Source organism: Jaculus jaculus, chromosome 13 (assembly GCF_020740685.1).
Source record: "Jaculus jaculus isolate mJacJac1 chromosome 13, mJacJac1.mat.Y.cur, whole genome shotgun sequence".
Taxonomy (NCBI): Eukaryota; Metazoa; Chordata; class Mammalia; order Rodentia; family Dipodidae; genus Jaculus; species Jaculus jaculus.
The window spans coordinates 18,563,343-18,589,108 of NC_059114.1; the positions used below are offsets into that span (position 1 = coordinate 18,563,343).

Genomic DNA, 25,766 nt, shown 5'->3' on the forward strand with positions numbered 1-25,766 from the left:
ATACAAATAAATTTTAAAAAGTATTTTAAAGGAGTAAGCCACAGCATGCCTGCTCACATATTTGTTTAAACGAACACCTCCTCATTCTTTCTGCAGTCAATCTATACAATATCACTATTGTTTACTCAGTAATGTATTTGGAAGGTTCCAATGATGTGGTCAATATTTGCACATTGTAGTTAAGGCTGCCTATCATTTTATTTTAAAAATAAAAACAAACTTTAGCCATGCATGGTAGTGCACACCTTTAATCCCAGCACTCAGGAGGCAGAGGTAGGATGATCGCTGTGATTTCAAGGCCACCCTGAGACTACATAGTGAATTCCAGGTCAGCCTGGGCTAGAGTGAGACCCTACCTTGGAGAAAAAAAAAAAAAAAAAAAATATATATATATATATATATATATATATATATATATGTATATATATATATATATATACCTTTAATAGTCCCTCACAACACTAAAAATGTGGTATAATCAGCATTTTATTCCAATATTTTAATTTTTTTGTTTATTTTTATTTATTTATTTGAGAGCGACAGACAGAGAGAGAGAGAGAGAGAGAGAATGGGCTCGCCAGGGCTTCCAGCCACTGCAAATGAACTCCAGATGTGTGCATCCCCTTGTGCATCTGGCTAGTGTGGGTCCTGGGGAACTGAACCTCGAACAGGGGTCCTTAGGCTTCAAAGGCAAGCGCTTAACCAGTAAGCCATCTCACCAGCCATTTTATTCCAATTTTGAAATTGGCCTTTCATATGTTTGCCTTTAGAAATGACTATAATCCGCGGCTGGAGAGATAGCTCAGCAGTTAAGGCACTTACCTACAATGCCGGGTGACCTGTGTTTGATTCCCCTGTACCATGTAAATCCAGATTCACAGAGTGGTGCATGTACCTGGAGTTTGTTTGCAGCAGCTATAGGCCCTGACACGCCCATTATCCCCCTCTCTCTCTTCCCCCCATGCTTGCAAATAAATTAAAGTAACTAAGTGGCTACAGTCCATTAGCTTTGTCCCTTCTCAGCACCCGTGGTTTCTTCCGACACCCTCTTCTCCTGCCTAGAGAAGCAGGTGATACTTGGAAGTGGTTCCCCAGGAAGGGAGGTAAAGTGATACAGAACTCTGGGGAGTTATTTGGAATAGTAATCAACAGCTTACCTAGATAGAAAGAGTGACTCCTATTCTGAACCTAAATTTCTGTCAAATATAGGACCCTGAGCAAATATCGTCATTGCATGGGGAGATTTAAAAAAAAAAAAAAAAAAAAAAAGGTTGTGAGACCTCAGTTTGAGTGTCCTGAGTTTGATCCCAGCTCCTTTGCTGTTTCAAAGAACAATTTCATTCCCAGCAATGAGCTCAAACGCCTGATCAGCAAGCTATTGGGTTAATCCAGGTCTTCTTTCTTTACTCCCCATCGCGCTGTGTTTGGGAAACCATGTTAATGCTACCGACCCTTTCCTCCCATAAGCACGCATCAGCACATGTTTACACAAAAGCCATGCACACAGTTCCAGGGTCCAGTGGTCTCTGAGCCCCAGAGAAGGTCTGCAGGTTCTGTATCAGATATGGAATGAGGACTGGAGAGATGGCTTAGCGGTTAAGCGCTTGCCTATGAAGCCTAAAGGACCCTGGTTCGAGGCTCGATTCCCCAGGACCCACGTTAGCCAGACGCACAAGGGGGCGCACGCGTCTGGAGTTCATTTGCAATGACTGAAAGCCCTGGCACGCCCATTCTCTCTCTCTCTCTCTTCTCTCCCTCTACCTCCTTCTCTCTCTGTCTGTCACTCTCAAATAAATAAAGAAAAAAAAATTTTAAAAAGAACCCACAGATATGGAATGAAAAAATAAATGTCTAGCGTCCCTTTCAATTTCCAGCCACCATCTAGAAGCAGGGTGATTGAGTCAAAAACATGCTGTAGTATTTGGAAAGTGACATAAGCAAAGATTTTGACTTCAGACTTGGTCTGAGACGGCCCTGCTGATTCTAGCTGAGATGCCATAGCTTCATTAATGTCTTAGACCATCGTTTCAGGCTGCAAAATGGGGATAATAATATTGTGCTCTTCAGGAGTCTTGGAAATATTAAATTAGATAATTCAATATTCTGCATATAAAAATGTTCTGGATATTGGGTTGAACTTGGTAAGATTCATTTGTAAAACTATTAATTTCATGTTGTTTATTTTTTTAAAAAAATATTTATTTGAGAGAGAAGAAGCAGAGAGAGAGAAAGACAATGGGTATGCTAGGGCCTCTAGTTATTGCAAAGGTCCCTGAGCCTTGGAGGATGTGACAGAGATGTCTCACTAGTCCTAAACACGCCACTGTCATGTCGCAGCACTTTAATGAGATTTGAGTCTCCCCAGTGGTCACCGTCATCTGAAAAGAGAAGCTTCTCTAAACGAAAGTGAGTGTCGCATTAATATAAAGGCATAAACATAAGTATTTAGAGGGCAGTTTGATGGGTATAATATATCCGTTTAGCTAGACAACAGTAGTTACTTCCCCCCTAGGGCCTATGAACTCTCCAGCCATAGACTTTTGGTTAAGTCTTCAGTATCAGGCATGAATTTTTTCCCTTACATTTATCCAATAGTAGAGCCTTGCCCTTTTGCTCAAACCTGATCCAGTTACATTTATTGTTATTACAAGCATGTCTGGCACATGTAGAATTATGCCTTCATGGTTTGTGATTTTTATTTATTTACGAAAGAGAGAGAGGTTGGGCATTCAGCCACTGTAAACAAATTCTAGATGCATACACCACCTTCTGCATCTAGCTTACATGGGTCTTTGGAAAATGAACCTGGGATTCTTTGGCTTTGTAGGCAAACACCTTAACCACTAAGCCATCTCTCCAGCCCAAGGTTTTTCTTTTCCATTTCATATTTTCTCCTTTTGCTAGAATTCACTTGTAACTGATTTAGGTCTATGTAGATGTTGTGATGTACTTAGAGGGAACTTTCAAGATAAGGGACTCAGCCTTATCATTACTTCCTTAAAATATATTATTTTTACCTTCTTTTTTTTTTTTCTTCCATGGGGATCTTTTCACATCCTCTAGTAGGCTGAGCCTCCCCACACCAGAGAGCACTCAAGGTTGCCAAAACAGGAGGGAAGAAAATTGGTTGAGTCTCCGATAAACTCAGAGCTGCAACCTGGGGAATGCTGATCATGATGATAAAGACTCAACATGGCCCCTGCAGCTTACATCTCCGGGGTACCAATTGTCCATGCAGCACCCATCTTCTCAAACCTTCACAAAGTCCCGGCCAACTGCTTCTCATAACTTTCTCAATTTCACGGAAAGAAAATTGCCAGCCATGTTGTTAAATGACTCTCTTGAGATCAAACCGGCAGGCAGTGACAAGGGTAGGGAATGAACCAGGTCACGCGTCTTTCCTGTCATCTCCCCACTTCGGGAAGTTTGGGTGTTAGAAAGCGGTGTCTCCTGCACTAAATCAGACCACAGTTAAGGTATGCATTAGGATTCAGGAAGTACGGTTCCATAAATGACTCCCTTCTGTTGTTATTTTCTTTCACCCCACCGGTCTGGGTTCCTCTTAGGAAGTAGTTCCCACCCCACCTACTGTGAAAACCAGAAGCCAGCCAGGAAGTCTCTAGGGACAACTCCCTCTTCCCTTAGCCTCTCAATCCAACCCTTCTCCACATCTCGGTGACTCAGCCTCCTGGGTTCACTTCCCTCCTTCCTCCCTGTCTCCACCCTGGGCCTGACCGCCATGGCACCTTATCTCTGGGCTGCAGCAGCTCCTGGCAGGGATCCCTGAAGCCTCCTTGGGTCTCCTGCCCTCTCTGCTGACCAGCAGCAATCTTTACCAAACCCAGATTTGACCACAGAAACCCTGTCACGGTGCCCAAGGCTTGCTGCCCCGCTAAGGATAAAGTCCAAATTGTTTTCAAAGTAGTGTACAAAATGATGGATTTTTTAATGACCTTTCATACATGTGTGTCATGTACTGTGCTCATGGTGATCGTTAATCTCCTTCAACCCCTGCTCCTGGTTCCCCTCATTCCAAATAGCGCCCCCCGCTTCTACTTTCATGCATATGGGGTGTTTTTTGTAGATTCCAAATATGAGGGAAAACTGTAACATCTGTCTGTCTTCCCCCCACCCACCCGCCCCTCTCTTTCTGAGGTAAGGGTCTCACTCTAGTGCAGGCTGACCTGTAATTCACTATGTAGTCTCTCAGGCTGTCCTCAAGCTCACAGCGATCCTGCTCTTTCTGACTCTCAAGTGCTGGGATTAAAGGCGTGCACCACCACACACCCAGCCTATTTCTCTGGTTTTTGTGGCAAGGGTCTCACTGGGTAGCCCAGCCTGGCCTGGAACTCCTGGCAACCCTCAGCCTACGCATGTCGTTGCGTGAGTCCAGTTGATTTCATTTAACAGTGCAGATCTCAGGTTCCATCCATCTCCCCGCAAATTACATGATTTCAGACATATTCCGGCGTCTGCGTGTACGGTGTGCGTGCACATGGGCGCACTCGGCCGTGTGTAGGAGCGCGGGCACCCACAGGACACCGTATGAGCGGGGAGGCCAGAGGCCAACTTTGAGCGACAGCCCTTGCCTGCCACCGTCTTTTTGAGACAGGGTCTCTTGTCCACCACTCCATTTGCCAGACTGGGAACTTCTAAGAGATTCCCCTGCCTCTGCCTCTGTTCTTGCCACACGAGCACTGAGATTCCAGACGCTGCAGTGTCCCGCTTCTCCTGGGGGCCGGAGATCAAAACGCAGGTAGTCATGCTTGCATGGCAAGGGCTTTATCCACTGAGCCATCTGCTCAACCCACTGTTTCCTTCTTTACAGCCAAATAAAACTCCACCTCCCTCTCCCTCTCCCTCTCTCTCTCTCTCTCTCTCTCTCTCACACACACACACACACACACACACACACACACACACACACCACAATTTCACTCATCTGCATGCCTAGGAGGGCTATTGTGAACAGTGCTGAAATCAACATGGGTGTGCAGCGTCTGTATGGTATGCTCACTCAGGATCCCCTCAGTGTACCCCCAGGAGTGGTACAGCATAGCTGGATCCCGTGGTAGCTCAATAGGTAACTGTATTGATGACATTAGGATGCTCTGAGTGTATACCCAGGAGTGGTTTAGCATAGCCGGATTGCGTGCTAGTTCAATAGAACTAGTTTAGGTTTTGTTGTTTCAAGGCACCTCCCTTTGCTGTTGCATTTCAGCCATTCCAACAGGGTTGAGAAGAAATCTACAAGATATATATATATATATATGTATGTATATATGTATATATATATATGTATGTATATATGTATATATATATATCTTGTAGATATATATATATACATACATATATATGCACATATATATGCACATATGTATGCACATATATATACACACATACATACATATATATATACACACATGCATATATATGTATATATATATACATATGTATATGTATGTATGTATATATATAAGTTATATACGAGCAGAGAGAGAAAGAAGAGAAACAGCCAGGGAGAATGGGTGCACCAGGGCCCCCAGCCACTGCAAACGAACTCCAGACACATGCACCACTTTGGTATCTGGCTTTACATGGGTACTTGGGTATTAAACCCTGGTCGTTAGGCTTTGTAGGCAATTACCTTAACAGCTGAGCCATCTCTCCAGTCCCAAACTTCATCCTTCAAGAACTACCTATTCCATTCATTTACCCATGTTTTGAGAGAATGATTGGGAAGGTTTGTGGTGTTCACTTTTTTGTTGTTGTTTTTATTTTTATGTTTTTGGTTTTTTGACGTAGGGTCTCACACTAGTCCAGACTGACCTGGAACTCACTAATACAGCCTCAGGGTGGCCTCGAACTCGCGGTGATCCATCTACCTCTGCCTCCCAAGTGCTGGGATTAAAGGTGTGCGCCACCACGCCCGGCGGTGTTTACTTTTTTGAAGTTAGAATCCAGAATCTTTAAGTTGCTTCTCGGAGACCTTCATGGTCCAGCCTTAGCCTGAGACCCTGGCTTTCCTCTCTTACCTCGAGGGCCTCAAAGTGCCTGCCTGTTCCCAACCTCAGTGCATTCTTACCTGCTGGTCTCTTTCCCCACCTTCCTGTCCCCCCGTCCTCCTTGTTCATCTGGTCAGCTCAGTATCCTCACTCTGGAAGCCTTCCCTGAGAGCCTCCACTAGACTATGTTAGCCACTTATATCCCTGTGCTACTCACCCCTGGGTGTGAGCAGAGGGTGAGGATGTTGTCCGTCTCATCCCCACACCTACCCTATAGCCCCAGAGCCGAGCACCTCGCTGTCTAGAGTGAGAGCTGTTGTGAGAGTGGATGAATGAACGGGCAATGTGAGAGTGGATGGAATAATGACGGAACAATGTAAATGAGAGGAAAGAGCTGGGGTGATGGCTAAAGCAGCTAAAATTGCTTGTTTTCGAAGCCCGATGGCCCAGGTTCACTTCCCCACCAGTACCTTTGTAAATCCAGATGCACAAAGCGGAGCATGTGTCCAGAGTGTGTTTGCAGTGGTGGGAAGCCCTGGCTGCCCCTATAGTCTGTCTGTCTGTCTGTCTGTCTGTCTGTCTGTCTCTGTCTCTCTCTCTCTCTCTCATAAGTAAATTTTTAATGAGAAGAACAAAGGGAGGGAAAGAGAAAAGAAGTGGGGAGAAAAAGTGAAGGAGGAAAGGTTTACTAAGGGATAGAAAAATGTATGCCATCTGTTTTTATTTATTCCATTTTTTTTTTTTTTTTTTAGTTATTTGAGAGCGAGAGAACGGGCACACCAGGGCCTCCAGCCACTGCAGACAAACTCCATGTGCCACTTTGTGCATCTGGCTTACATGGGTACCGGGGAATCAAACCTAGGTCCTTGGGATTTGCATGGAAGCGCCTTAACCGCTGAGCCATCTCTTCAGTCCCTGATTCCATTTTTTTATTAGTGCATGTGTACGCATGTTCGTGAAGAGACTAGAGGGCAAATGTGGGTGTCGTCCTCACAAATACCATCCGCCTCCTTTGACACAGGGTCCCTAGGCTTAGAGCTCACCAATTAGGCTAGACCGGCTATCCCAGACGTCCGCCTGTCTCTGCCACGCTAGGGCTGGGATGACCAGCCCTGGCCACCACACCTGACATGTTACGAAAATTCTGGGGGTCAAACTCAGTTCCTCATGTTTGTGAGCCAAAGATCTTACCAACTCAGCATCCCCCAGCCCTATCTTTATTGATCTCAAGAAACATTCTGAAGCCATGATGCTTCCTTCTAGTAGCCATGAGGCTATCCTCTTGGCCTCTTGGCCATGTTTATAAAGTCCATGCATCTGGCTTGAATGTTTGTTTTTTGGGCGGAGGTTGGTGTTGGGGTTCAAAGTTTCATTTTCCTGCAACTGTAAAAGTAATAGTTGACAGTGACATGTATGTGACATGGGTCATCCCATTGCATGCCCTCCTACCTAACTCATGTAATTTATTTTATGTTTTACATTTTAAAAAAAAAGAAATTTTTTGTGGTAGGGTCTTGCTGTATCCCAGCAAGACCTGGAATTCACTATGTAATCTCAGGCTGGGCTTCAAACTCACTGACAGCGATCTTCATACCTCTGTGGGGATTAAAAGCATGCACCACTGCACCTGGCTAATATTTATATTTTTAAAAGATTTATTTATTCGAGAGAGGGAGGAGAATTGGCACACCAGGGCCTCCTGCCACTGCACACAGATTCTAGACACATGCGCCACTTTGCATGTCTGGTTGTATGTAGGTGCTGGGGAATTGAACCTGGACCATCAGGCTTACTTTACAGACTGAGCCATGTGTATAGCCCTTATTTCTGGATTTTTAACACAGGGTCTCAAGTATCCCAGGCTAATCTCAAACTTACTAGGCAGCCAAGGATGACTTTGCATTTATGATCATCCTGCCTCCGCCTCTCCAGTGTTAGGATTATAGGTATGCGCCGCCACATCTAGTTTGTGCGGCATTGGCACTCAAAGCCAGGGCTTCGTGCGCACTGGACAAGTGCTCCAGGGGAGTTACATCCCCAGCCATCCTGCAATTTGTTGATCTAGACCATCAGCATTCCCGTTTTACAGATGAGCAATCTGAGGCTCACAGGAGGTAGACCCCGGTCACAGGTCCTGAATTCTGGCTGTGACCTCTACACAGTAATGAGGCAGGTCCAGCAATGGCGAGAGACGAGCAGAAAGAAATTAAGAACCTCAGCTCTGAACTCTGGAACTTTCTGTCAGTATGATGGATGGAGTGAGTGGCTTTCAGATGGCTGAGCTGGCTCGGGTCACTGAACTTTGCAAAACAAAGGTGAGTTATGACTCATCTCACCTCACCCAATGTGGAGACCACAGCCCCACAGCTGTCCCTAGATGATGGATGAAGCAGGGATTTCTCATCTCACCTTCATGGGGTTGACTCAGCCACCAGGGTCCGGGGCTCAAGTGTCTCCAGCTACATCTCTCGTGCTTCCCAGCCCAGCATCCCCAGTCTTGCTCTCTGATCATCCCTAGGAGTGGCTGATGGCGTGGGTCTGTGTCCACAGCACCAAGGCTCTGAGTAGCGTGCATCCGCAGACGTGCAGTAGAAAAATGATGGCTTACCTGGACGTAACAGGCTCCATTTCTTTGGTGCTTCCCCTCATCTTTGGGGTGTCTTTGGGCTATTGCCTCATTCCTTCCACACAGATACCTGAGCACTGTCATTATCTCCATTTTACACACGTAGAAACAGTGAGATAGAAAGGTGAAGTAACTTGTCTATTATCACAAAGCTAAAGGGCTGGCGAGATGGCTTAGCAGTTAAGCACTTGCCTGTGAAGCCTAAGGACCCCGGTTCGAGGCTCAATTCCCCAGGACCCACGTTAGCCAGATGCACAAGGGGGCGCTCACATATGGAGTTCGTTTGCAGTGGCTGGAGGCCCTGGCGTGCCCATTCTCTCTCTCTCTCTCTCTTTTGCTCTCAAATAAATAAATAAATAAATTTTTTTTAAACATTTTTTTAAAAACAAAGCTAAGTAGAGAAGCTAAGACAGTCTGGCTTCAAAGACCATGTATGATTTTATTTTAAATTTTTTTAAAAGAATTTTATTTTTTTGCAGCCAGAGAGATAGGGTAGAGACAGATGGAGAGAATGGGTGCACCAGAGCCTCCAGCTGCTGCAAACAAACTCCACGTGCCACTCTGTGCATCTGGCTTTACGTGGATACTGGGGGATCGAACTCCCGTCATTAGGCTTTGTAGATAAGCACCTTAACTGCTTAGGCAACTGTCCAGCACCCCTCCCATCATGTAATCATTTTTAAAAGTGTTACTAAAAAACAATAATCAAACCAATAATTGAAAATTACTTAGTCCATAATCAAGTATAAAAGAATGGACAAGAAAATGAGCTTTCCTTATTACACCCAAATCTGAGCCTCCTATTCCTTTTCTGAGGAGTAATTGCTATTACTGATAGCCAGGATATTTCTTCCCAAGCATTCAGCATATCCCCAAGCTGACAGGGAACTATGAGACACACACAGGCTAGATGCCTGAACACAGCCCTATATCAGTGTGCTCCATTGCTTGAAAAGGAGTAATAGATCCTGAAGGTCATTCATTCTTCATTGATTGTTTTTAATGTTTACTATTTATTTGCAAGCAGAGACAGAGAGAAGGGGGACATACAAAGCGAGAGAGAAAAAGGATGGGCACAACAGGGCCTCCAGCTGCCGCAAACGAACTCCAGATGCAAGTGCCACTTTGTGCATCTGGCTTATGTTGGACATTGGGCTTGGCTCTTCAGGCTTTGCAGGCAAGCAATTAACCACTTAGCGATCTCTTCAGCCCCCATTGATCTCCACCACCAACTTAATGCCACCCCAGAACAATAGCTGCATAGCACCCCATTGTTTCCTTACTTCTCCTCTACTAACTCCACTTATATATTCCTCATCTTTTGTTGGTCTTGCTTTTCTTTTTTTTTAATTTTTGTTTATTTGTATTTATTTATTTGAGAAAGACAGACAGAGAGAAAGAGGGAGAGAGAGAGAGAATGGGCGTGCCAGGGCTTCCAGCCACTGCAAACCAACTCCCGACGCGTGCGCCCCCTTGTGCATCTGGCTAACGTGGGTCCTGGGGAACCGAGCCTCGAACCGGGGTCCTCAGGCTTCACAGGCAAGCACTTAACCACTAAGCCATCTCTCTAGCCCTGTTCTTGCTTTTCTTGTTGGCATCGTTGGGGTATTTGAGACAGGGTTTCACTCTGCAGCCCAGGCTGGCCTCAAACTCCTGATCCTCCTACTTCAGCTCTCCAAAACCGTTCCTGACTCTGTCTCTTGTTCGGAACAACCCCTGTGAGGGAGCGTGGCCGCACATGTTGGGGGTGGGACATACCTGCCTGTATGTGTGTTGCATGCATATATGCATGTGTATGTGCTTATGAATGTTCCTTATAGTTTATGCGTTGGAGAAAATGCAAGGTTTCAATCACCACGTCAGAAGCACGTGTACTTTAAAACGCAGCCAACATCACCGTGCTGGTATCCCAAGAGGCTGTGCCACGCATCAGTGTCAGAGTCTTCAAAACCCCTTGCGACAGGGGTCACATCTCCCTCCATCATCTACCTCCTTGCTCCTGACTCTCAAGCTGAGCCTTTTTCTTCTCCCAGAGATGTGGGAAGGTCAAAGTCACTGTAAGCAAGCTGTAGCAAGTCCGTGCTTGGGGACTTGTTCCCGGTCCTTGAGGCTGTGTTTCCGTGATCTCCCCCAACCCACATACACACACACACACACACACACACACACACACACACATGCGCGCGCGCGCGCGCGCGCACCTCCCCAAGGCGCAGAATGTCAGGAACACCCTGCTGACTTCCAGGGAGGTGGCTGGCTTGTGGCTGTTACTCGCTGGCGTGGGAGAAACACTTCAGCTTGAATCCTGGGTGCTGATCCATGGAGAAGACTGCAAATTAGGGGCTCTGGGGATGGGAGGAAGTCGGTTGTTTGGGGGTAGTTTTTATAGAAGGACCACAGTTGGGTTGACACTTTCGATCTTTTGTTTCTGTGGGGGATGGCGACGTTGTGTTTGTTTTGTAAGACGGGGAGAACCTGGCATCTGTTTTTAAATAAGATTGGAGGGAATCAGGGGAATAGGGCTGTGACTCTATAAGTGACTCTTCTGTGGGTGTGCAAACTACAAACGAGTTCACAGGCTGAGTTTTGTTTTCTTTCTTTTGTTTCTTTGTTTGTTTAAAAGATAGCACCCATGTGATTTAAGTAATTCACATGATATTCAAGTAGGAGGAAAGGTATTCAGTGCCACGTGTTCGCCCCTCCAGCTTCTGGCTTCCAAGATGCCTTGGAAGGAGCAACCACAGATAGCCACTCCTTCCAGAGTAAATACTGCATTTATGTGTGTTGTAGGATCTCCCTTTTTATTTATAAATAAGCCCAGTGAGGGAGCATTGGACGTGGCCCTGGGTTCCATCCTTACTACCACCAAAAAATACATTGAGAAATTAAAATTAAAAAGAAGCTTTACAAAAGTAACAAAGAAAACAATACTTTTGTTTAGCCCAATGAATCTGTAATATTATCATTTCAACATGGAAAAAAATGTTTAAAATTTTAATGCTTTTATAAAAAGTAGATTTTATTTCTATTTACTTATTTGAAAAAGAGAGGCAGAGTCAGTGAAAGAATAGGCACATCAGGGCTTTTGGCCTCTGTAAGTGAACTCCAGATGCATGTGCCATATTGTGCGTCTGGCTTACACAGGTCCTGGGGAGTTGAATCTGAGTCCTTTGGCTTTGCAGGCAAGCACCATAATTGCTAAGCCATCTCTCCAGCCCTTTTATTGTTTAAAATATTTTATTATTATTTGTCTGAGAGAGGAGGGGGAGAGAGAGAATGGGCGCACCAGGGCCTTCAGCTGCTGCACCCCAACTCTACGTGCATGCGCTACCGCGTGCATCTGGCTTACTTGGGTTCTGGGGAATCAAACCTGGATCCTTTGGCTTTGCAGGCAAGTGACTTAAACTGCTAAGCCTTCCCTCTAGCCCCCTTAACATTTTTGAATGAGGTAGGAGGATCGCTGTGAGTTCGAGGCCAGCCTGGAGCTACAGAGTGAGTTTCAGGTCAATCTGGACTGGTGTGATGCCCAAGGCGTGCTTTGCTGTTACAGCCCCTCTCAACCACAGCTGAAGTGCCCCAGCCACAGCCAGGACACACCATGGTCACATGTGGTGAGTGGCTGCCATCTCGGACCATGCGGCTCTCCATCCAACATGGCCATTCCACGTTGAATGAGCACTCCAGGCCTGGACTCCTCCTAGTGAATAAAAGGAGGCAGACTAGAGGGTCTCGGTGTCTCCTCTTCATCCTAATCTAGAAGTGGAAAGTGCCAGAATTGGAAAGCAACAACAAACCTGGACAAGCAGGCATCCCTGGAGTAGCCTAATGTCCCCTTACATAGTGGGGAGGGGGACTGAACCTGACCGTGACCATGAGTCGCATGGTGGCGAAAAGAATGGCTGGAATTAAAAGGTGCACTTTGGGGGCTGGAGAGATGGCTTAGCGGTTAAGGTGCATGCCTGTGAAGCCTAAGGATCCAGGTTCAATTCTCCAGGTCCCACATAAGTCAGATGCACATGGAGGCGCATGCATCTGGAGTTCATTTGCAGTGGCTGAAAGCCCTGGCTTGCCTCTCTCTCTCATCTCTAATAAATAAATAAAAATAAATTTTAAAAAAAAGTGCACTTTGGCCACTACGTAGTGGGGCTGTCATTAGGATTATGGTTGACAATAGGAAATGGTCCAGATCCATGCGGATTCAGAAATGCCTCCTTGGTTTAGATATCTGAACTATATCCCACCACAAGGCAGAGACCCTTACCACCTATGGTGGCTGTAAGGACTAAGTAAGACCTCAGGCAGAGGGATCGCACCTATTTTAGCCAGGAATTCTTGTTCCTGATCCTCCCATTGTGGAAATGAGGCCCAGAGTGGGGAGCTGTGAGCCCAAGGTCGCACAGCAAGGAGGTGGCATCAGACACTAGCCTGTTTTGACTGCCTGCTTCTCCTTGGCAGTTAGTTGGCTCCTACAGTGGGCTACTTGCTTCCTCCCAGCAAGGTAAAAGAAATAAATACACCCGGAGCGGCTGCGGTACTCGAATGAGGCTCGAGTCCAAGTGTTGTTTCCATGGTACGTACTCAGGCGCATGGGCATATGGGATTTGTTTAGAGTCCCAGCTCCAGAGGGCGGAGGCGGGCTTGGCAGGCCATCCTGCCCAGCTTCCATCTCCCTCTGGACAGCGGCCCTGTGGATAACCAGGGTGAGAGTCCTTGATGCCGTTTTCAGGGAAGGGTCCCGTTGGAGATGACACAGGAAGTTCCTTGGCAGGATCATGATTGAGCAGAAAGTACACTGATTAAAACCAAGGGAGTCCAGACCATCACATTATGTAATGATAACAGGAAACCAGGTTTGTTTTTTTTTTTTAACATTCTCCATGACATTGCTGCCTTCTACATCCACTGTCTTCTTGAATCCTCCAACCTACTAATGGCCCATTTGACAGATAGGAAGGTGGATATTAGAGCAAATAAAGATCTCACCCGGAAGCACGCAGATAGAGCCAGGAGGGACCTTAACCAACTCTTAAGCTTGTGAAAACTGGATATTTGCAACCTGGGACAAGTGAGCTTTCTTCGAGCAGATTAATTTATCCACCTATGGGCCAGAGAGATGGCTTAGTAGCTAAGGCGCTTGCCTGCAAAGCCTAAGGACTTATGTTCAACTCTCCAGATCCCACATCAGCCAGATGCACAAGGTGACTCAAGAGCACAAGGTTGTACATGCACACAAGGTGGCACATGTGTCTGGAGTTCAATTGCAGTGGATGAAGGCCCCGGGGTGGCAGTTCTTTCTCTCTCTTCTCTCATAAAATAAATAAATTTTCCAGGCTGGAGGGATGGCTTAGCGGTTAAGGCATTTGCCTGCCAAGCCAAAGGACCCAGGTTTGATGTCCCACATTAGCCAGATGCACAAGGGGGCACATGCGTCTGGAGTTCGTATGCACTGGCTGGATGCCCTGGCATGCCCAGTGTCTGTCTGTCTGTCTCTCTCTCTCTCTCTCTCTCTCTCTCTCTCTCTCTCTCTCTCTCCTCCTCCTCCTCCTCTTGCCCTCTCCCTCTTTCTCTGTCAAATAAATAAATAAATAATATTTAAAAGTTTTTATCCACATGTAAAATAGGAGAGTTGAAGTTGGGCTGGATCAGGATGAGAATGAAACATGATAGTGAATGCAGTGGTTCTTTTGGGAAGAAAAAGAGGGCAAGGTGCTATGAGATTATTAAGATTAGGATTAATGACAGAAGTGGAGGCTTGATTTTAGCATCCCAGCTCCTCAAGAGGCCAAGGAAGGTGGGCAACATGTTTAAGGCCTAACCTGGATACAAAATGAGTTCAGGTCCAGCCTGGGTGACTTACTGAGACACTGTCTTGAAATAAAATAAAATAAAAGGAGGGCTCAGGATATAGCTCAGTGGTGAAGTACTTACTTGCCAGACCCTGAATTCCATATCTAGGACAGCAAGGATGGAGGGAAAGAAGGAAGGAGGAAGGAAGGGATGGAGGGAGGGAAGAAGAAAGGAAGAGAGGAAGGAAGAAAGAAAGAAAGGATTCTAGTTTCTCAAGTGCCAGCCACTAGCCCTCCCTGCTTCAAGAAGATAACAGAGACAAGACAAAGTGCGTGCGGCTGGGGAATTACCTTATTTCTGTTTCCTTAAGTAAAGGACCCCAAAGGCCAAGTCCAGGCTGTGTCCTTTGCTAAGGTCTCACCCAAGCCAGCATGTGGAATAGGAGCCTGGGATCCTTGTCTCCCCCCACAAGCCTCTTCTTCCATTAAAGAATGGAAGGCTGGAGCCGGGCATGGTGGCACACGCCTTTAATCCCAGCACTCGGGAGGCAGAGGTAGGAGGATCACTGTGAGTTCGAGGCCACCCTGAGACGACATAGTGAATTCCAGGTCAGCCTGAGCTAGAGTGAGATCCGACCTCAAAAAAAGAATGGAAGGCTGGAGAGATGGCTTAGCAGTTAAGGTGTTTGCTTGCAAAGCCAAAGGACCCAGGTTCAATTCTCCAGGACCCACATAAGCCAGATGCACAAGGTGGCACATGTGTCTGGGGTTTGGTTTGAAGTAGCTGGAGGCCCTGGCATGCCCATATTCATTCATTCTCCCCCCCCCCCTCTCTCGTGAATAAATTTTAAAAAATGTGAAGGGCTTGAAGGATGGCTTAGCAGTTAAGTCACTTGCCTGCAAAGCCAGAGGACCCGTGTTTGATTCCCCAGGACCCACGTAAGCCGGATGCAGAAGGTGGTACATGCGGCTGGTGTTCCTTTGCAGTGGCTGGAGGCTCTCTGGTATGCTCGTTCTCTCTCTCCTCCCTATCTCTCAAACATATATATATATATATAAAATTTTTAAAAAGAGCGGAGCCCAGAGCTGAGAGTGGACCCAGAAAGAGGGAGCTTGCCTACAACCAAGCACCAAGCAGTCCGGGTTTGATACCCGGGAGACACGGGGTGCAGGCAGGAGTAGGGCCAGCAGAAAGTGAGCCATCTGACCCAAGACGAGACGGGGGACAGCGGTCCCTCGTGTTCCCCTGCCAACCAAAGCCCCGGCAGCAAGATGCGGAGAGACACTCACTCAGCCTGCTGCCCCACGGGCCACGCACAGCACAGAAGTGGTGCAGCGTGAGGGTGATGCCTATGAGCCCACAGAGAGAAACACACACACACACACAGAGCGACGCCAGATGGAGAAGGCAGCCGGGGCTGGGCCCGGGGATTCATTACTCCCCCACCCACATGGCGCTGCTGGTGCTGGCGTTGTTACGTAATGCGAGCTGCAAAAAAGAAAAAAAAAAAACACTAACCAGCCTCTGGGGTTGTGGGGGGGTGGCACCTTCTTTGGAGGGTGGGGGACCTCTGCACCCACCTCCTCCTGCTCTCAAAGGCAGTGGGCGCCTCTCAGCCACCTCGGCCTCCCGGGGTGCCCCCCGGGAAGTTGCTAAAAGGGAAATGAGAGTGTCAAGTTTGTGGGTTGTGTTGGCAGATGGGGGCTCCCTCCTTGTGCTGGCGTGTGGAGGGGATGATGAAAAGAAAGGGTGCAGGACTAGAGATGGGGCTCTGGGGAGAACCCAATGGCCCCCTCCCAGCCCCACTCCACCCCCCACCCACAGGTCATCTGTCCCAGCCCACATCTAGGGGACCCGCTGCTACACACACAAACAGAGCTGGGCTGTCGCCTCTCCAGCTTGGCCTTGGTTGGCGTTTGGCACCTCATCCACACCCTATTTTATTCTGAGCTGAGACAACTGATGATTTAGAAATGGCCAGCCTTTCAAGGCTCCAAAACTGAAACTTGGCAAAACAAAAGTAGGGACATAGCTCAATGGCTAAGAGCACTTCCCGTGTAAGCATGAGAGCCTGAGGGGGTCCCAGGTTTGTTTACCTGGCGCCCAAATACGCAGCTGGGAGCAGAGATTGGAGAATTTCTGGGACTCGTAAAAACTGCAAACTCCAGAAGCTGAGAGAGGCTGTGTCTTCAGGAAACATGCAAATGAACCATAGAAAGAGATATTCAGGGCTGGAGGGATGGCTTAACAGTTAAGGCATTTGCCTGCAAAGCCAAAGGACCCAGGTTCAATTCCCCAGGACCTATATTAGCCAGATGCTGAAGCGGGGGCACAATGTGTCTGGAGTTCGTCTGCAGTGGCTGGAGGCCCTGGCATATCCATTCTCTCTCTCTCTCCCTCTTTCTCTGTCAGATAAATAGATAGGAGCTATTCAGCATATTCCTCTAGCCTTGGTACATCTGCAAGCATGTGCATACACCACATACCACATACAAACACGATACACATGCAAAAAAATTTTTTTAAATGATACATGCCTTTAATCCCAGCACTTGGGAGGCAGAGGAGGTAGGAGGATCGCCTTGAGTTTGAGGCTACCTAGTGAATTCCAGGTCAGCCTGGGCTAGAGTGAGACTCTACCTAGAAAAAAAAGAGAGAGAGAAAAAAAAATGATACATTTGAAATAGCTTGTGCCCTTGGTACAAAGTCCACTCTTCCTAAGGTTTTCACATGGTCTGTGGGGAACTAATTTCTTCCAAAGACTTTTTTGTAGTTTTGTTTTCATGAGAGAGAAAGCAAGAGAGAGAAGGAGAGAATCGGCATGCCAGGGCCTCTAGCCAGTGCACTTAAACTCCACGCGTGAGCCATCTTGTGGGCAGGTGTGACCTTGCCCACTTGCATCACCTTGTGTGTCTGGTTTCCATGGTACCTGGAGAGTTGAACATGAGTCCTTAAGCTTCGCAGGCAAGCGCCTTAACCGCTAAGCCATCTCTCCAGCCGTCTTCCACAGTTTTGTATAGACCTATCTCTTTGGTGTTAACAATGTTTGTAACATGACAAAGGGTATATATATTGTTTTTTTTACCTATGATATGTGAGTCCATGTCTCCACGGGTACAACTGAGGGAGATCTGTGCGTGCTTGTGTGCGTGTGTATGTGGAGGTCAGAATTCAATGTGGGCTGCCTTCACCTCACCAATTCAGCTAGTCTATCTAGCCAGCCAACTTGAGGTATCTTCCTATCTCTGCCTCCTCAATGCCAGGATTTACAAGCACGCGCCTCCACCTCCAGTTTTTACAGGGATCTTGAGAATCTGAACCCATATCCTCATGCTTGCATGGCAAGCACTTTACCCACTGAACTGTCTCCCTAGACCCCATCCCCAGCTGTATGTTTTTTTTATTTTTTTATTTTTTGGTTTTTTCGAGGTAGGGTCTCGCTCTAGCCCAGGCTGACCTGGAATTCACTATGGAGTCGCCTCGAACTCATGGAAATCCTCCTACCTCTGCCTCCCGAGTGCTGGGATTAAAGGTGTGCGCCACCACACCCGGCTCCCCAGCTGTATAAAAAATTTGTGAACTTGAGACAAGTCAATGATGGCAAAAATGGCCATGATGACCAGCTGACATCCTCCGCTCATGGGACCATGGAAGGTGGTGCCCGTCTCATTCTATTAAGTTTGTTGTGCAAAGAGGGGTCTGGGACGAGGAACCAGTGGTCCATTGCGGGATAGCTTCGGAGAGTGAATGGAAAATGTGTGAAAAAGCCAGAGCTCTGTGAGACAAATCATGGTGGGGATGCCGTGTGGGAAACGTGAGAACTCTGAGAATCTTAGCATCTGGTTTCCGCAGCTGGCTGTCCGGGGCTTCCCCAGGGAGGTCCTTTGAGCACAAAGATGAATCTAGGCAGTCAGTGCTAGGGTGGAAAGGTGGGTGTCCCTTCGAGGAAGAATAACTGAGCTTCTGGGTTGGGTTCAAAACTCCAAGTGCTCCCTCTGCTTGCCACTTAGCAGCGCTTTCTAGCCTAGCTTTGAAGACCATGTTTGGTACTTGCTTCCATCTATCCTTTTTTTTTATTATTATTATTATTTTTTCCTCTGTCTTTGCAGCCCCAGAAGCCCTAGGTCACAGCTGCATCTAACAGGCCAGTGACCAAGATGTCCAGAGCATAGTTCACGTGCGTCACTTCTAGACACAGCCACCAGACGCAGCACCTCCCCAGCCTGCCTGACCTGTTGCGTAGGGACACATCCCGTCACTTCTCCTAACATCTGCCCCACTGACCATTGCTTCTTTTGAGAACAAGGTGAGAGGTGGACCCATGACATCATACCACCGACAGCCGGATGGCAGTGAGCAGATGACGCCAAGTTGACGTCGAAGACAGAGACGACAGAAGCCTCTACAGCCTGTGTCCCCCAGCTGTTCCCTCAGAGTAGCCTGAGCCCAGTCCTGCTGGGGAAATCATCTTGGCTTGCAACATCTTGAGGTCTTCGGACCAGGACTCTGGGACGCAGACACCATGGAAGATCATATGTTTGGTGTTCAGCAAATCCAACCTAACGTCATTTCTGTCCGCCTCTTCAAGCGCAAAGTTGGGGGTCTGGGATTTCTGGTGAAGGAGAGGGTCAGCAAGCCACCAGTCATCATCTCTGACTTGATCCGAGGAGGTGCCGCAGAGCAGAGTGGCCTCATCCAGGCAGGAGACATCATTCTCGCCGTCAATGGCCGGCCCTTGGTAGACCTCAGCTATGACAGCGCCCTGGAAGTGCTCAGGGGTATTGCCTCCGAGACCCACGTGGTCCTCATTCTGAGGGGCCCCGAGGGTTTCACCACACACCTAGAGACCACCTTCACTGGGGACGGGACCCCCAAGACCATCCGGGTGACCCAGCCCCTGGGTCCTCCTACCAAAGCCGTCGATCTGTCCCACCAACCATCGATCAGCAAAGAGCAGCTGCTGGCAGTGGATGGGGCTGCAGGTCCAGGAAATGACCCTCAGCATGTTCAAGGCAACAGGCAGGAGGCTGGCTCTCTCTCCCATGCCAATGGCTTGGCTGTTGAGCCTTCCGTGAAAAGTGCCAAGTTTGGTGTCCAGGGCAGTGGGGAGCACAACGAACTCCTCAGAGAGATAGAGCCTGTGCTGAACATCCTGAACAGTGGGGGCAAAGCAGTCAACAGAGGGGGACCTGCCAAGGCAGAGATGAAAGACACAGGAGTTCAGGTGGACAGGTGAGTTCCGCTGGTGCCCGTGCATGTGCCTGTGTGTATGCATGTGTGTGGAGGTGCAGACCCAGGGCCCAGGAGCCAATCATGTTCAACCCGTTGTCTCAGACAACTGCCCACACACGTTGCTTGGCCACCTTTCATCTTCCCCACAAACATCCCAGTCTCTGGAGGCAAAATGGACCTAAGGTGTCAGATGAAATTCCTGCTGTGAAATTGGGATTAATTAGTAATGAATTAATTGTTAGTATCATTAAGAAAGTAATAATACGGAACTTGTGTCCTCCTATCTTTGTCCCATGAAATGTTCCAGGAGCCCTGTAAGGTAGTTTCTGGAGGATCCATGTTTCACATGGTATTAGATCAAGGCCTGGGGAATAGGGAGGTGACGTCCCTGAAGTTGGCCAGTAAGAGGCAAGTGTGCATGGCTCATTTGGGTCTGCAGCATGGGAAGAAAGTCTTGGATTCCCATCTGCCTCAGTGTCTTTCTCCTCTTCACAGCTAGTTAAGGAACAGGAAGATTCCCAAAGAGGGTAAAGGACCCCCCCCCCACCAGTACTGGCCCCAGTGCCTCCAAACCACATTCTTGTTGGCATGTGAACACTGAAGGTACAAAATAAGGAATGGGTGTTGTCCCTTCTTGCTCGCCAAATTGGTGCCTCCTGAGTTTCTGGGGAAGGAGATCTGATAGCACTGTGAACAACAGAGACTCCTTCTGAAGGGGGACTGAAAGTTGGACCACATGGAGAATAGTGGGTTCCAAAGATGTGAGACCCTACAGCCACCTCGTCTTTCCAGGGACTAGACACACCTAGTGGGGCGTTCAGGGCTGAGACCATGCAGAGCCCACGTCAACTTCCCAAACCCCTCTTTAAAAAAAAGGTGCCTGTCTCAAAAGTTGTGGGGGTTTGGGGGGGTTTTTGTTTTGTTGTTTGTTTTTCGAGGTAGAGTCTCACTCTAGCCCAGGCTGACCTGGAATTCACTATGGAGTCTCAGGGTGGCCTTGAACTCACGGCGATAGCCTCCTTCCTCTGCCTCCCGAGTGCTGGGATTAAAGGCGTGCGCTGCCACGCCCGGCTCAAGGGCTTTTAGAGGTCCTCTGAGAGATGCTAGAGACCCCGCTGAAGCAGCTTCCCACAGCCCTGTGTCATTCATTTAGCAAACATCATGTACGCAGTGTGCTATTCTGGACTCAAGAGCTAGAGCAACGTGGTATGTTAGGGATATGTGCTGACACAATTCAACCTTCCTCATTCTATAGCAGAGAAGTTCAGAGAACTCTCTTAGTTGATATGAGCGTCGTTCCCTACCCACAACAACTGATTTGGGATTGCATCAAATATTCCGTACACTTGACTCTGAGATGCAGTTGGGCCTGGTACAGTGGGTGTGAGACTCCCTTGGGTTTTATTTGGGGGCATACCCTCATCTCCCTGAACCCCATATGATATGGAGAATCCCCAAGGAGATCCACAGTTAGGAGATGGGTGCTGCACACCAATTTAACCCTGGCCCGCCACCCCCCCAACACACACACACTTGACACACAGGGACAAAAAGCTGTACTACAGAACATGAGGCTCCAGTGGGATGCTCGGAATCAAAAAGCTTTAAGGGAAACCCTAAACACCAGCCAGAGAAGCACTTCCTGGCCTGTGTTTCTCCAGGGAGTAGCAACATGAAGCATGGTATGGGAATCCTACCCCGCACATCTATTTTTCTGCTCTATCCAATCTCTCTTCTGTCCTGGTCCTTCCTCTGGCCGCCCAGCTCCATCCTCCACATGATCTGTGGTTTGACCAAAATGACTTTTGGGAGAAAGCCACCCAGAAAGTCAAGGGAGCCTGGGGAAGTCTTGCAGGGGACAGGGTCTAAGGATGAGTAAGATTTATTTTCTTTCTTTCTTTTCTTTGCTTGGTTTTTTTTTTTTTTGTTTGTTTGTTTTTTTTTTGAGGGAGTGCCTCACTGTATCCTGGCATCCTGGCTTACCTATCACTTACTTTGCACCTGAGGCTTGAGCCCACTCCGTCCTCCCACCTCACCCTGCTGAGTATTGGGATTAAAAGTATGTGCCACCACACACGGCATGGCATTACCTAATGGCATCATATGCCTAGCTCAGTGCCTTGTAACTATGTCAGACCTCCAGACCCCTATATGTTAATACATTTTAAATGTCCCTCCCTTATTAGCCAGAAGGTAACTGGTGATTAATATAATATATAATATAATATAATATATAATAATAATATATATAATATATTATATAATAATATAATATTTTTTCATCTCTTTCATTCCCTAAATTTTAAACTGAATGAGGGGCATTAAAGTAACTCCTAATAGCCTGCAACTGGACAGAGTCCAGGTTGAACCCCAGCTAAGAGGTCAGGTTGTACATCTGAACCCAGAATTACTGTGTACACTAGGGCAACAAATGTGCCGTTTTGGCATCTCCAGTGCCACCAGCAGTGTCTCCTTGGTGACACGATTTTCTGAAATAGTGAACAGCTCTTAATGAGATGACAGATGGGTCAATATTTCCTTGTTGCACCCAGTTCCGTGGGTGTAGGCATGAAAGACTCGGGTGCATGGTAAAACTATCTTTATATGTAAAATAGAGCCACTATCTCTGCCTAGGAACTTTCCATCTGTTTTTTTTTTTTAATCAATATGAAGGGTTATGTAGTCTCCAGCACCCTCTCTCTTCATGTGGGTTTGTCCCTGGCATTGTAGGTCACCCCCCCACCCCAGATGCCACCTCCCTCCCACCATGATATAAGAACCATTCCTCCAGCATTAGAACAGTCTAGAGTGCCTCTGATTGCCACACTGCTGCCTAGGGGATGAAATAGGACCTCATTGAGAATCAGTGCTTCAAGCCAGGTGTGGTGGTGCACACTTTTCACCCCAGCACTTAGGAGGCTGAGGTAGAAGGATCTAATTGAGTTCCAGGCCAGCCTGGGCTACAGACCTTGCCTCAAACAAAACAAAACAGCATCAGTGAATGTCTCAAGTGAGAATGTCCTTTGAGGTCCTTTGGGCTGGCCCCCCTAGGAACACCCAAGCCCCTTAGCATGCAAGGCTGTTTAAGAAATTCTCATCCTCGGGCTGGAGAGATGGCTTAAAGGTTAAGGCATTTGCCTTCAAAGCCAAAGGACCCAGCTTCGATTCCCCAGGTCCCACATGAGCCAGATGCACAAGGAAGCTCATGCATCTGACATTCATTTACATTGGCTGAAGGCCCTGGTGTGCCCATTCTCCTCTCTCTCTGAAATAAAGTTAATAAAAATTTAAAAAACAAAAAAAAAGAAAGAAAGAAATTCTCATCCTCCAGAGACTCCCCTTATCCAGGCTCTGTTTTGGATGGGAAGTTGGCACTAATTTCCTGGAGGCTGAATGCTGGGTGATCAGTCTGAGCCACTTAGATGAGAATGAGACACGCCAAGCCCAGAGCCCACATCCAGGAAACTCCTACCTGTGGCCCCTGGGACCCAGCGGAGGGCTGGTTCACGGCTGGCTGTTGTCTTGTCTTCCTCGTGGAAATGGACTTAGCAGCCTGCACTGTCCTTGAGGCTTGGGGAGTAAATGCGATGTTTACTCAAGTGAGACAGCCCCATCCCCTTACCCGGGAGCAATGTGGCCCTACTATGCAATGAGGGGCGGGAGGGGAGTAAATCAGGACTTCTGGCACTTTCCATACTTGGGAGCGGTCACTTTAAAATGTTGCGTGGCGGAGGATATCGAGGTTGCTCAGCTTGCCGCCTTGAGGAGGGCTCGCTAAGGAGGCCAAGGTCTCTGGTCCAGTGTCCATCTGGACCAGCTGGTCAGCCTCACCCCGTAAGATCACCCACCCCCATTCACACCGGCAAGGCGCTGTGTTAGCTTCCAAGCGCCTTCTTCAGAGCCTGCGGAACGCTGCGACAGAAGTAGGCCATGGTTTCAGCCTGTGTGTGGGTAGATGCATGTCTGTACGTGTGTGAGCCCACGTGTGTGCACAGGTAAGTGTGCGCATGGGTCTGCGTGAGTCAGGAGGCCAGAGGTCAACACTGGGTGCCTTTCTCTAAAGAAAAAAAGTGTTTTGCTTTTTTTTTTTTTTTGGTTTGTTTGGTTTTTTTTTTTCATGGTAGGGTCCCACTTTAGCCCAGGCTGACCTAGGATTCACTATGTAATCTCAAGGTGGCCTCGAACTCATGGCAGTTCTCCTACCTCCACCTCCCCTAGTGCTAGGATTAAAGGTATATGTCACTGTGCCTGGCCATGTCATTCTTTTAAGAAGGCCTCTCCCTGAACCTGGAGCCCACTGATTTGGCTAGACTGGATAGCCAGCAAGCCCCAGCGATTCCCTATCTGTCTCCCCAACACCGGAACTGCAGCCAGCATTTTGCGAGGGTTCTGGGGATCAGATCCTCATGTGTGCGTGCGTGTGGGTGTGTGTGTGTGTGTGTGTGTGTGAAGCATTACTCACTGAACCATCTCCCTAGCCCTTAACCCAATTTACTAAGTGAGTAAACTAAGGCTCAGAGAGGTGAAACCATTCAGCTAGGGTCACACAGCCCCCAGAGTACTGTTGTGGTTCTACTCATGAACCTCACAATATGTGCCCAGAGTTAAAGGGAACGCACTTGAGGGAGGGTAGCTGGAGGCAATTGTAACCCAACAGAAGCAACTTGATCATGGAGAAGGGGGCGTGTTCCTTCTGTGATGAGCCTGAGGTTTTTTTATTTTATTTTATTTGCAAGGAGAGAGGGGGGTCAGAGAATGGGCAACGACATTGCAAATGAACCCCAGATGCATGTGCTACCTTGTGCATCTGGCTCTATGTGGGTGCTGGGGGAATCGAACCCAGGTGGTCCGGCTTTGCAGGCAAGTGCCTTAACCTCTGAGCCATCGCTCCAGCCCAGGGCCTGAGTTTTAAAAATCACATTGAGAGTTAGCTTCTTCTGGCCACACCAAGGGAAACTGCCCGGTGCCGAAGCGTTCATTTCCATTAATTCCTCTTGCTGCTCACAGTGTCTCCACTTAACGGACAAAGGCACCGGGGCTCAGAGACGTTCTGTCACTTATCCCAGGCCTCACAGCCAGCGAGCGACCAAACTAAGACTTGACCCCAAACCCGCGCTGTCGACCTCTGTCACCTCAACACATTACGCTGTGGGCCACAGTCTTGGCCTACTGGTCATCAAGCGTCTGGAGGTAGCAGAATGCGTTCTCAGAGTCTGAAGGGGAAACCGAGGCCTGGAGTAGCGCCAACCTGATGCAACTAATGTGGCTCGAGATGAGCAAGCTCAAAAATCCTTCAAGGCAAGAAGGAAGTCTTCCCTGGGGTTAGACAGGAAGCCTCCTCATTGGTTCTGCGGGCTTCTCAACCACCCATCCCCTATCTTGAGCAAGCATGGGAGAGAGGGAGGAGGTGGGAGCCCACTCTCCCTGTAGCAGGAGAGACTGGCTGGCCTGTGTCTGCTTGGTTCCTATCTTGTCTTGCGATCAGAATTGTTGGTGGGGAGATGGCTCAGTGTGTAAAACACTGCCCGTACAAGTGTGAGGACCTGAGCTCAGGACCCCAGAACCCACGTAACACCGGGTGCTTTAACACGAGTGTTTATAAGCCCAGCACGTCTACAATGAGATGGGAGGCAGAGTCGGGAAGCTCGTGGACCTGATAGACTGGTGTACGCAGCACAGAATAAGAGGCCCTGTTTCAAGCTGACACCTGAAGTGGTTCTCTGCCATCCACAAGCACCCTGCACACACACACACACACACACACACACACACACGTGCACGCACGCACACACACACACACATAAAAATTAAAAAATAGAGACGCCCTTACAGTGTCCTATAGCAAGACTATCTCCAGCGTCTCTGCCCGGGCTGCATGGGCTTCGTATACCGGTCAGAATGGCTGGGAATCTTCCTCAAAGAAGCCGAGCCGATAACTTAGCCTTGGTGTTACAGCCCAGAGTGATGTCCCTTCTGCCCCCACCCCCACGCGTGGCTTCCCTCATCCGTCCTTCCCCGGGCTTCGCTCCTGCCTTGTCCCTTTCTGTCTTGTCAAATGGGCACCTCGCTGTTCCACGGCTGAGCTATGGAAGAAGGCCACATGTCCATGGCATGTC

The 25,766-nt window shown here is 48.0% G+C and overlaps 1 protein-coding gene across 3 annotated transcripts in view; it reads left to right on the forward strand.

The window, feature by feature from the left end:
- Nucleotides 1-25,766, forward strand: part of Nos1 (nitric oxide synthase 1) — a 138,494-nt gene that overhangs the window by 17,672 nt on the left and 95,056 nt on the right. For all 3 annotated transcript variants that reach the window (XM_045132966.1, XM_045132965.1, XM_004664148.2), the window contains exon 2: nucleotides 18,528-19,650. In XM_045132966.1, coding sequence (XP_044988901.1) covers nucleotides 18,941-19,650 — 710 coding nt within the window. In that variant the 5' untranslated portion in view covers nucleotides 18,528-18,940. The remainder of the gene's footprint in view (nucleotides 1-18,527; nucleotides 19,651-25,766) is intronic.